General features: G+C 43.4%; 1 protein-coding gene across 3 annotated transcripts in view; it reads right to left on the bottom strand.

The window, feature by feature from the left end:
- LOC106572625 (F-actin-monooxygenase mical1) overlaps positions 1-13,125 on the bottom strand; it is a 61,207-nt gene that overhangs the window by 45,073 nt on the left and 3,009 nt on the right. For all 3 annotated transcript variants that reach the window (XM_014146971.3, XM_014146970.3, XM_014146974.3), the window contains 7 exons: positions 5,579-5,889; positions 5,107-5,314; positions 4,743-4,850; positions 4,489-4,584; positions 4,219-4,374; positions 2,709-2,809; positions 350-607 (listed from right to left, as the gene is read on the bottom strand). In XM_014146971.3, coding sequence (XP_014002446.3) covers positions 350-607; positions 2,709-2,809; positions 4,219-4,374; positions 4,489-4,584; positions 4,743-4,850; positions 5,107-5,314; positions 5,579-5,836 — 1,185 coding nt within the window. In that variant the 5' untranslated portion in view covers positions 5,837-5,889. The remainder of the gene's footprint in view (positions 1-349; positions 608-2,708; positions 2,810-4,218; positions 4,375-4,488; positions 4,585-4,742; positions 4,851-5,106; positions 5,315-5,578; positions 5,890-13,125) is intronic.

Here is a 13,125-nt window from a genome sequence, read left to right as displayed (position 1 = left end):
AGGCTACCTGAAACATTTGACCCAAGTTAAACAATTGAAAGGCAATGCCACCAAATACTAATTGAGTATATGTAAACTTCTGACCCACTGGGAATATGATGAAAGAAATAAAAGCTGAAATAAATCATTCTCTGTACTATTATTCTGACATTTCCCATTCTTAAAATAAAGTGGTGATCTTAACTGACCTAAAACAGGGAATTTTTACTAGGATTAAATGTATTTGGCTAAGGTGTATGTAAACTTCCGACTTCAACTGTAAGCACACACACACACGTCCATGTCTGTGCCGGAGCATGTGTACGCATGAGTGAATCAAGTCCTCCAACACACTGACATGACCTCTCACCTCTACCAGGCAGTCTCCAACCAGGCCCATGAGTAGTTTCTTGCCCTTTCTCTCCCTGACCAGCGAGGCGTTCTCAGCTCGGTGCATGCAGGTGAAGTCGAACATGGCCACGTCAGGCTGGCCCGCGTGGTTCTGGGCAAACTGCATGTCGGGCAGGCAGTGGCCCGTGGAGAACTGGGCAGCATCGTAGGCGTAACGCAACAAGGCCTCCTGGTCCACATTTACCTGGGCCAGAAGCTTATCGGCATCACTAAAGTCCTGGAGGCAGAGGGAACATATTGGAGGTGGTCACCGTAGAGATATATAACTGTTTTATATCTATGGTGGTCACAGAGGGAACAACATCAGTGGTGGAAAAAGTACCCAATTGTCATACTTGAGTAAAAGTAAAAAGATACCTTAATAGAAAATGACTCAAGTAAAAGTTAAAGTCACCCAGTAAAATACTACTTAAGTAAAAGTATTTGATTTTAAATATACTTAAGTATCAAAAGTAAAAGTATGAATCATTTCTGATTACTTATATTAGGCAAACCAGTAGGAACAATGTTTGCGTTTTCTTTACATTTACACTCAGACATTTCTTACAAACAAAGCATTTGTGTTACGGAGTCTGCCAGATCAGAGGCAGTAGGGATGACCAGGGATGTCCTCTTGATAAGTGTGTGAATTGGACCATGTTCTCTCCTCCTAAGCATTGAAAATGTAACAAGTACTTTTGGGTGTCAGAGAAAGTGTATGGAGTAAAAAGTACATACTTTTCTATAGGAATGAAGTAAAAGTACAAGTTGTCAAAAATATTAATAGTAAAGTACAGATACCCCCAAAAAAACTACTGAAGTAGTACTTTAAACTATTTTTACTTAAGTACTTTACACCACATCATCAAATAGAACAGAAATCGTAAATGAATGCATCTCTGTAGAGGACATATTGGGAGTGGTCAGTGCTTGAAGTAAAATAAATAAGGGAGAAAGGGGGATACCTAGTCAGTTGTACAAGTGAATGCCTTCAACTGAAATGCGTCTTCTGCATTTAACCCAACCCCTCTGAATCAGAGAGGTGCGGAGGGCTGCCTTGAAATCGACATTCACAAGGCCCGGGAAACAGTGGGTTAACTGCCTCGTTCAGGGGCAGAACAACAGATTTTTACTTTGTCAGCTTAGGGATTCGATCTAGAAACCTTTCGTTTACTGGCCCAACGCTCTAACCACTAGGCTACCTGCCACCCAGTACTTATTTTAGGGGCTGGTACTCATTTACATTTTTACAGTACTGGGGTTGTTACTAGCAAATATTCTATAAGAAGTGCCAGTACTCAAGCAGAAGAAAATTGGAGGAGCTGGTACTCTGTACAACAGTAGCAGACATGCCTAATTCAAGCACTGGGGTGGTGGTGGCACACATCTGAGAGATGTCTATCACTGACTAGAATCTAGATGCTGCTTTATGTGAAAACATTGGGTATAATCCTTCCACATATTCTAGCCAAGCATTACATGCTCCACATAAAGAAATTAGCATACACAGTGAATCAATTGGAAAAAATAGATTACTCTACTGGCATGTCAATATGTTTTTTTTTTAAACAAAATGGAACAGTGACAAGAACTACAAAAAAAACAACCCCCATAATCATGCACAAATACTGTATATAAAATTATTACTAAACAGTTATTGAGCAGAACAAGAGGACACAGAGGAAGTATATATATTTTGGGGAAAGTCAGTGTGAGCTCTAATCATTGAAGACAAAACAAGATTATCTAGCTTAGTCCCTCCAGACTTGTAGTGTGAGAAGAGGGACTGAGCAGGTATACAGTAGCATGGCTGGGGGAGACCCAGTGCTGACCCTGTGCTGCACAGACATCAATTCCATTACAAGTGTTTATTAGCATCTAATCCCTTACAGCAGGAAAGGCCCCCAGCCTGGCTGGGGAGGACAATATTGGGATGCAAAGGACAGAGGAGCTAGAGATGGATAATAGACTAGAGAAATAGATGGGTTGGTGGTTTAGTAATAAAACCGACACGTGCGCAACTATGGGGCAAAACAGACGGAGCTGGCTTAGACTGTTGACAACCTGTAAACTATATTTAATCTAAAATATATTTGCACATTGAGTATTTGTTGTCTCTCAAATACATCGTTACAGTTGTTGGTTAGCTAACTAGCGAATTCTAGCCATATTAGTATAGATGAGACATCAGTCAAAACAAGACACAGTATCAATAACAAGATACGAGCCACCTATGATTCCCTACATGGCAGCTTCTTGTCATTGTTGCTAGCTATCTGACCTCTAGAGGCCTAGTATGGAGCTGCTGCTGCTGGTACTAATGGATGCGTTTTCCTCACCTGTTTAATGACCCCCATCTTTAACAGGCTCTTCTTCTTAGCAGTCATGACAAAGTAGTGGGTGTCGTCTTTATAGTAGACTATGTTCTCCAGATCAATACCTGGAGGGAGAAAGACAGAGAGAGAAAGACAGAGAGAGAGAGAGAGAGAAAGACAGAGAGAGAGAGAGAAAGACAGAGAGAGAAAGACAGAGAGAGAAAGACAGAGAGAGAAAGACAGACAGAAAGAGAAAGACAGAAAGAGAAAGACAGAAAGACAGAAAGACAGAGAGAAAAAGACAGAGAAAAAGACAGAGACACAGAGAGAGAGAGAGACACAGAGAGAGAGAGAGACACAGAGCGAGAGAGAGACACAGAGAGAGAGAGAGAGACACAGAGAGAGAGAGAGAGAGAGACACAGAGAGAGAGAGAGAGAGAGACACAGAGAGAGAGAGAGAGAGAGAGACACAGAGAGAGAGAGACAGAGAGAGAGAGACACAGAGAGAGAGAGAGAGAGAGAGAGAGAGAGACACAGAGAGAGAGAGAGACAGAGAGAGAGAGAGAGAGACAGAGAGAGAGAGACACAGAGAGAGAGACACAGAGAGAGAGAGAGAGAGACACAGAGAGAGAGAGAGAGACACAGAGAGAGAGAGAGAGACACAGAGAGAGAGAGAGAGACACAGAGAGAGAGAGAGAGAGACACAGAGAGAGAGAGAGAGAGACACAGAGAGAGAGAGAGAGAGACACAGAGAGAGAGAGAGAGAGACACAGAGAGAGAGAGAGAGAGACACAGAGAGAGAGAGAGAGACACAGAGAGAGAGAGAGAGACACAGAGAGAGAGAGAGAGACACAGAGAGAGAGAGAGAGACACAGAGAGAGAGAGAGACACACAGAGAGAGAGAGAGACACACAGAGAGAGAGAGAGACACACAGAGAGAGAGAGAGACACACAGAGAGAGAGAGACACACAGAGAGAGAGAGACACACAGAGAGAGAGAGAGAGACACAGAGAGAGAGAGAGAGAGACACAGAGAGAGAGAGAGACACAGAGAGAGAGAGAGAGACACAGAGAGAGAGAGCGACACAGAGAGAGAGAGCGACACAGAGAGAGAGAGAGACACAGAGAGACAGAGAGAGACAGAGAGACAGAGAGAGCAGACACACACACAGAGAGCAAAAGAGAGACACAGAGAGAGACACACAGAGAGAGAGCGAGAGCGACCGAGAGAGAGAGTGATTGAGAGAAGGGGAATAAAGAGGCACTGAATGAGTGAAATAAACTAGTTACAAGACAATGACAGGACAAGTGAAACAGCAATGGAGCACAGAAAATTACACAGGAGATTTACAAAAGAGGAAGAGGGACAGCGATTAAAAGACAGCACTGTCACTCCTTCTCTGTCACCATGCCCACCCAGCCTGTATGTTATTCTTTATTCTGATCCCCAGTCGCTGACACCATAGCAACCACCAGTAGAAGTGTTGGCACTCGTAGCCCCAAACCCGGGGCGTAGAATAGAATAGAATCCTACCCGTCTCTGCGAGCAGGTCCTGGAAGAACTTCTGGTTGTAGATACGTGCCACACCGCTGATCTCTGCCACCTGGGCCTCGGCTGCAGTGTGACGGTTGATGAAGTTACACGTGATGCCGATGGCCAGCTTCCCTCGCAGCTCCTTCCTCTTGAAGCCTGGGGAGTGGGGACAAAGACAGAAGCACATGCAGCCTGAATTCAACATACTGGTCTAAAGTGTGTACAGTCTGCTCGGTAGGAGGACAGTGTGAGTGTGTCCTCTCTCCTCACCATACGGGACAAAGCTTCCTCCTCCTGCATATATGAAGACATCAAACTGGAACTTCCCAGCAGGGTGATTGTCAGGAAATAGCTTTGCCATCCAGCCTGATGGAGACATACAACGACAGAGGGAGAGAGACAGGAAGAGTAGAGAGTTAAGGTATATTTCCACTCACAGTGGACACTCCGGACAAATATTTAAAACTGCACTACTAGCTTCTACTACCACGGAAATATTTTGTATTTTATTCCTCTAGATGTACCTGTGGCTCCTGAGGGCTCCACAAATCCTTTGAATTCCACCCCTGTTTGAACCTCCACCCCCAAGAGAAGACACACTTTCAGCAGTATCAGCTGGAGCTGACGGATGCCTGAAAGATACAGACGCGTACAAATATGCATGATATTGTCACACAGGGAATTAAAACAATCCTCTTCAATTTAAACAGTTGACTGATGTACGATAATACAGACATACTCAGACACTATGTTCAAGAACCTTAATAGCATCATAGCAAACTGATAAGAGACTGGTTTGATTTAGTCATACGTAATAAAGAAAGAAATATGATTGGCATTATGACACCAAGAAATCAGGTTGATCTAGTATGGTACTGGTGGACATACTGATGTGATCCAGAGCCCCCGTGCAAAATTTGCCGTAGAACTTCTTGGCAGCCAGCCCACGCAGGTCATAGATGGTGTAGGGCCACAGGTGCAGCACGTTATTCCGGGAGAAAGAGTCTCTCTTCTCTAGTACCACCACATGAGCCCCCAGCAGAGCCAGCTCTATGGCTGTCCTGAGCCCACACGGCCCTGCACCCAGCACCAGGCACTGAGGAGAGGGGGGAGAGAGAGAGAGAGAAGAGAAATAAAAAAGGAGGAAGAAATGAGGAAGGAGAGACTAAGGTCTACAGGGATGAATGCACCGTGATAGTATTAAAAGAACAGACAGTAGTCTACCAACGTAGATCCACAACACTGGTGTAGAAACCTTAACCACTACATAGCCACCGTCCTTGTACAAACATATTTTACTTCAGAGAACTTCTTGAGTATTTCTCTTCTCATAAATGAGAATAAATAAATAAATACACGCCTTGTTTTTGGCACAGACTTCGCCTTGCTGGTAGTCTTGGTGTTGGGCCCGCTTGTCCAGCTTGACCCAGAGGGACTTGGCCTTCCAGTAGTTGAGCCTCTCCTTGAGCTTGGTGTAGAAGCTCTGGTAGTCCCTGGGATCCACCTGTAGGTGGTGGCAAAGCTCTGAGAATGTACGCTGCACCTCCTTACAGGTCTGGGCTTGGACGAACTGCTCAAACAAGGCATGGGACGGGCTGGTCAAGTCCTGGTTGGCCATGGTAGTGGATGGTGTGGTGCACCGGTGCCTTGGCTCAGAATCTCTGGAGTTTACTGTGGAGAAAGCAAATACCAACACCATGAGAAAACTACAATATATATTGTAGTCATCTTTCATTTTCTGTGAATACAAATATATTATAAAAAATATATTTGTTATAGTAATAAAATTGTCATCGGAAGAAAAAAAATAACTGAGCTCAGTTATAGCACTTAATATAATGAAAGATTAGTCCTGCAATATTGCCGTTGAGGTTATAGACGGAGGTGGTCCTGAGGTCTAACTAACAGACACCGACTGGTGACAATTCCCTCTGTCTGAAAATACAACACTGAAACGAGATGTTTTCAAAGTCACCTGAGTCCACGTCATCACCAACTTCCCCAACCATGTGTTCTGTGTATACAGTACATGTGTGGTCTTTATGACACCTCCCTAAGGTTGTGAATGGTACCATGATGTGTGTTTGAACTTAGTGACAATATATTTCACACAACTAAGATAGTGGTTAGTGGACATTTGAAAGTAAAATATATCCCTTTGTCTATAACACGAACCCAATCTTTTTGTTGTTATTACATTAAAACAGGTTTGCTCAGGATTGAACCTCACAAGTAGAACTCAACGTAAACAAAACAAAGGAGATGATTGTGGACTTCAGGAAACAGCAGAGGGAGAACCCTCCTATCCACACTGAAGGGACAGCAGCGGAGATGGTGGAAAGTTAAGTTCCTCGGCGTACACATCACGGACAAACTGAAATGGTCCACCCACACAGACAGTGTGGTGAAGAAGGCTCAACAGCGCCTCTTCAACCTCAGGAGGCTGAAGAAATTTGGCTTGTCACCCAAAACCCTGACAAACTTTACAGATGCACAATTGAGAGCATCCTGTCGGGCTGTATCACAGCCTGGTACGGCAACTGCACCGCCCTCAACCGCAAGGCTTTCCAGAGGGTGGTGCGGTTTGCACAACACATCACTGGGGTCAAACTACCTGCCCTGCGTGACACCTACACCACCCGATGTCACAGGAAGGCCAAAAAGGACATCAAGGACAACAACCACCCGAGCCACTGCCTGTTCACCCCGCTATCATCCAGAAGGCGAGGTCAGTACAGGTGCATCAAAGCTGGGACTGAGAGACTGAAAAACAGCTTCTATCTCAAGGCCATCAGACTGCTAAACAGTAATCACTAACTCAGAGAGGCTGCTGCCTACACTGAGACCCAGTCACTGGCCACTTTAATAAATGGATCACTAGTCACTCTATACAATGCACTCTAAGTAATGCCACTATAATAATGTTTACATATCTTACATTACTCATATCACATGTATATACTGTATTTTATACCATCTATTGCACCTTCGCCATCACTCATCTATATACTTGCATGTACATATTCTCATTCATCCCTTTTGATTTGTGTGTATTAGGTAGTTGTTGGGGAATTGTTAGATATTACTGCACTGTCGGAACTAGAAGCAAAAGCATTTCGTAACACTCGCAGTAACATCTGCTAACCATGTGTATGTGACAAATTGATTTTATTTAGAAACTCTAGATGTTTTGCCTGACCTCTTCACTGTACGAACAAAACACAACATTCACTTTGAGGACAAATATACAGTACAATGGAGGACATGTGCCAATCAGCCTCAGGCCAAGTGTTCTCTCTCTCAATTGTGAGGATACTACTCTAAAATAAACACTTCCTGTATCTGTGGTCCAGTGTCTCTGCCAGAGGGAACAGAGACAAAAGTGGTTAGCCACATCACACTGATCAGATGTGTGATAAACTCAGCCTCTCTGGCTACACACACACACACACACACACACACACACACACACACACACACACACACACACACACACACACACACACACCCTACTTAAACAACTGGTTAGAAATAAATCACATTTGCTCTGGGCAGAGTGATGTCAAGAGATTTGAAAAGCTCTTACTTAGTATTACTTAGTATCACAAACTGGAAAAACATTGACATGTCAATGAGATAACATTTACACATACTATAACTTCCTGGTTGTGACATGACATTCAGCATAATCTGCTACACACCTGAGACAGATAGACAAACCCTATTGGTCAGAGTGGGTAAAGGGCTTTTTAAAACCACAGAGAGCTGTAAAAAGATATAGGCTACTGTTAATCAAACATAAAACCAAGAGCTATTCATTCAATGGACTGAGATTGTCCATGTGAATTCTGTGGATGTAGAGAATAGGGTAATATCACAGGCTCTACTCTAATGTGTGTAGGCCTATGAGTGGAAAATCCTCATCCTCTCTGTACAGTAACTCCCTCTAACTCTATACTGTAGCCTTTTTCATATCAAATTGTATTGGTTGCGTACACATATTTGCAGATGTAGCAGGTACAGCAAAATGTGTGTATTTCTAGCTCCAACAATGCAGTAATATAAATCCAAAAAATAAGAATTGAGAAACATCAGAATGATCAGTCAGTGTCCAGAATTTACAGTGCAATCGGAAAGTATTCAGCCCCCTTGACTTTTTCTGCATTTTGTTTCATTAAGGCCTTATTACAAAAATGATTTAATCAATTTTACAGCCTTGTTATAAAATTGTTTTAAAAAAAAGTGTTCCTCAGAAATCTATTCACAATACCCCATAATGACAAAGTGAAACATGTTTTTTAGAAAAATTTGCAGTGCATTCGGAAAGTATTCAGACCCCTTGACTTTTTCCACATTTTGTTAGGTTACAGCCTTATTCTAAAATTCTAAAAACAATTCTAAAAACAATTTCTCATCAATCTACACACAATACCCCATAATGACAAAGCGAAAACAGTTTTTTTGGAAAATGTGCAAATTTATTACAAATAAATAACAGAAATACCTTATTTACATGACATTGCACATGGTGATCTTAGGCTTGTGTGTGGCTGCTCGGCCATGGAAATCGACAAACAGTTCTTGTGTTGACGTTGCTTCCAGAGGCAGTTTGGAACTTGGTAGTGAGTGCTGCAACGGAGGACAGACAATTTTTACGAACTATGCGCTACAGCACTCAGTGGTCCCGTTCTGTGAGCTTGTATGGCCTACCACATCGCGGCTGAGGCGTTGTTGCTCCTAGACGTTTCCACTTCACAATAACAGCACTTACAGTTGACATGGGAAGCTCCAGCAGGGCAGAAATTTGACGAAACTGATTTGTTGGAAAGGTGGCATCCTATGACGATGTCACATCTTCAGCAAGGATTTACACTGCCAATGTTTACGTATGGCGAATGCATGGCTATGTGCTCGATTTTATACACCTGTCAACAAAGGGTGTGACTGAAATAGCCGAATCCACTAATTTGAAGGGGTGTCCGCATACTTTTGTATATATAGTGTACGTTGATACTATTCTCAGAGCCTACCCGGGACAAGGAGTAGCATTGATCCAGGGTGTTCGATGCCCGAGTAGCACAGGAGATGTGTTGATAGAATTTCGCTAGCGTTTTCCTCAGATTTCCTTTATTAAAGTCCCCAGTTAAAATAAATGCGGCCTCATGGTATGCGGCTTCCAGTTTGCACAAAGTCCAGTGCAGATTAGGGTTGGGCGGCATCCCCATTTTTTTATACTGTCATACCATTTCTGTACCATATACGGTATTACCAGAAGTGCACACAAGGGGTGCTACTTTTTTTGGGGGGTGGGGGGGTGACACACAAAATTATTTAGGCAACAGGTACCTTGATGCAGGAGGGGTTTGAATGTCTCTGCTGTAACCAAGAAGCTTGATCTTGACATCTAGCCACTTAAATCAAAGGAAGCAAACCAAGGAAGCTAAGGTAAGCGAAGGTAACCTGCCAAAATGATTACCGCCTTGTAGCACTCACGTCGGTAGCCATGAAATGCTATGAAAGGCTTGGCTCACATAAACAGCATCCTTTCGGATACCCTAGACCCACTCCAATTCGCATACCGCCCCAACAGATCCACAGATGACGCAATCTCAATCGCACTCCACACTGCCCTTTCCCAGTTGGACAAATGGAACACTTACAGTATGTGAGAATGCTGTTCATTGACAACAGCTCAGCATTCAACACCATAGTGCCCACGAAGCTCATCACTAAGCTAAGGACCCTGGGACTAAACACCTCCCTCTGCAGCTGGATCCTGGACATCCTGACGGGCCGCCCCCCAGGTGGTAAGGGTAGGCAACAACACGTCTGCCATGCTGATTCTCAAATCTGGGGCCCCTCAGGGGTGTGTACTTAGTCCCCTCCTGTACTCCCTTTTCACCCACAACTGTGTGGCCAAACACAACTCCAACACCATCATTAAGTTTGCTGACGACACAACAGAGGTAGGCCTGATCACCGACAATGATGAGACAGCCTATAGGGAGGTCAGAGAACTGGCAGTGTGGTACCAGAACAACAACCTCTCTCTCAATGTGAGCAAGACAAATGACCTGATCGTGGACTACAGGAAAAGGGGGTCCGAACAGGCCCCCATTAACATCAACGGGGCTGTAGTGGTGCGGGTCGAGAGTTTCAAGTTCCTTGCTGTCCACATCACTAACGAGGCTGAAAAGATTTGGCATGGGTCCCCAGATCCTCAAAAAGTTATACAGCTGCACCATCAAGAGCATCCTGACCGGTTGCATCACCACCTGGTATGGCAACTGCTCGGCATCTGACCTTAAGGCGCTACAGAGGGTAGTGCGTATGGCCCAGTACATCACTTGGGCCAAGCTTCCTGCCATCCAGGACATATATAATAGGCAGTGTCAGAGGAAAGCCCATAAAATTGTCAGAGACTCCAGTCACCCAAGTCATAGACTGTTTTCTCTGCTACCGCAAGGCTAGCGGTACCAGAGCGCCAAGCCTAGGACCAAAAGGCTCCTTAACAGCTTCATCAAATGGCCACCAGACTATTACATCCCCCCCTCCCCATTTGTTTTGTACACTGCTGCAACTCGCTGTTTATTATCTACAGTTAAAGTCGGAAGTTTACATACACCTTAGCCAAATACATTTAAACAATTCCTGACATTTAATCCTAGTAAAAATTCCCTGTTTTAGGTCAGTTAGGATCACCACTTTATTTTAAGAATGGGAAATGTCAGAATAATAGTACAGAGAATGATTTATTTCAGCTTTTATTTCTTTCATCACATTCCCAGTGGGTCAGAAGTTTACATGCATTCAATTAATATTAGGTAGCATTGCCTTTAAAATGTTTAACTTGGGTCAAACATTTCAGGTAGCCTTCCACAAGCTTCCCACAATAAATTGTGTGAATTTTGGCCCATTCCTCCTGACAGAGCTGGTGTAACTGAGTCAGGTTTGTAGGACTCCTTTGCTCGCACACGCTTTTTCAGTTCTGACACCAAATTTTCTATAGGATTGAGGTCAGGGCTTTGTGATGGCCACTCCAATACCTTGACTTTATTGTCCTTAAGCCATAACTTTGGAAGTATGCTTGGGGTCATTGTCAATTTGGAAGACCCATTTGTAACCAAGCTTTAATTTCCTGACTGACGTCTTGAGATGTTGCTTCAATATATCCACATAATTTTCCTGCCTCATGATGCCATCTATTTTGAAGTGTACCAGTCCTTCCTGCAGCAAAGCACCCCCACAACATGATGCTGCCACCCCCGCGCTTCACGATTGGGATTGTGTTCTTCGGCTTGCAAGCCTCCCCCTTTTTCCTCCAAACATAACAATGGTCAATTATGGCCAAAATATGATCTTTGTCCCCATGTCCAGTTGCAAACCATAGTCTGGCATTTTATGGCGGTTTTGGAGCAGTGGCTTCTTCCTTGCTGAGCGGCCGTTCAGGTTATATAGGACTCATTTTACTGTGGATATAGATACTTTTTACCTGTTTCACCAGCATCTTCACAAGGTCCTTTGCTGTTGTTCTGGGATTGATTTGCAGTTTTCGCACCAAAGTACGTTCTTCTCTAGGAGACAGAACGTGTCTCCTTCCTGAGTGGTAAGACGGCTGCGTGGTTCCATGGTGTTTATACTTGCGTACTATTGTTTGTACAGATGAATGTGGTACCCTCAGGCGTTTGGAAATTGCTCCCAAGGATGAACCAGACTTGTGGAGGCCTACAATTGTTTTCTGAGGTCTTGGCTGATTTCTTTTGATTTTCCCATGATGTCAAGCAAAGAGGCATTGAGTTTGAAGGTAGACCTTGAAATACATCCACAGGTACACCTCCAATTGACTCAAATTATGTCAATTAGCCTATCAAAAGCTTCTCAAGCCATGACATCATTATCTGGAATTTTCCGAGCTGTTTAAAGGCACAGTCAACTTAGTGTATGTAAACTTCTGATCCGCTGGAATTGTGATACAGTGAATTACAAGTGAAATAATGTGTCTGTAAACACTTGTTGGAAAAAAATACTTGTGTCATGCACACAGTAGATGTCCTAACCGACTTGTCAAAATTATAGTTTGTTAACAAGAAATGTGTGGAGTGGTTGAAAAACGAGTTTTAATGACTCCAACCTAAGTGTATGTAAACTTCCGACTTCAACTGTACATGTACAAATTACCTCAACTAACCTGTACCCCCGCACACTGACTCTGTACCGGTACCCCCTTTATATAGCCTCGTTATTGTGTTACTTTTTATTATATATATTATTTTATTTGGTAAATATTTTCTTAACTCTTCTTGAACTGCACTGTTGGTTAAGGGCTTGTAAGTATTCAGTGCATGTGACAAATAAAGTTTGATTTGATTTGATTTGAAATGCATAGCTGGAGCCCTAAGCTGGATATAATTTATTTGACACATCTTAGATTTCTTATAGTTATACTTAACTTATGTGGTGTAGTACACACCCCTGCAGACCCCGGCAATATACACGGAAGTGACGCTGACTGAAGAACATTTTCTGGGGAAGTAATGTGGTCGGCATTTAATGGTGAGGTATTCCAGATTGGGAGAACAAAAGGAGTTGAGTTCCTGTACGTTACCACAATCACACCATGAGTAGGTAATCATGAAACATACACCAGGAGAGTTCATTCTTCCTGTCCGCACAATGGACAAAGAACCCCACTGGCTGAATGGACAAGACAAAATATCTGGGGAGAGAGATGATTCAGTAAAACAGAGTATGTTACAGTCCCTGATGTCTTTCTGGTAGGAGATCATCTCCTGGAGAATGTGTACATTATAGTCAAGGGACTGAACGTTAGCGAGTAATATGCTGGGCAAAAGTGGATGGTATGCACGCTTCCCGAGTGTGACTTGAGCTCCTTCTTCCTCTTCTCCA

Source organism: Salmo salar, chromosome 15 (genome assembly GCF_965601325.2).
Source record: "Salmo salar chromosome 15, fSalSal1, whole genome shotgun sequence".
Classification (NCBI taxonomy): Eukaryota; Metazoa; Chordata; class Actinopteri; order Salmoniformes; family Salmonidae; genus Salmo; species Salmo salar.
The sequence above is the reverse complement of the archived record's forward strand: the minus strand, read 5'-3'. Positions and strand labels throughout refer to the sequence as shown.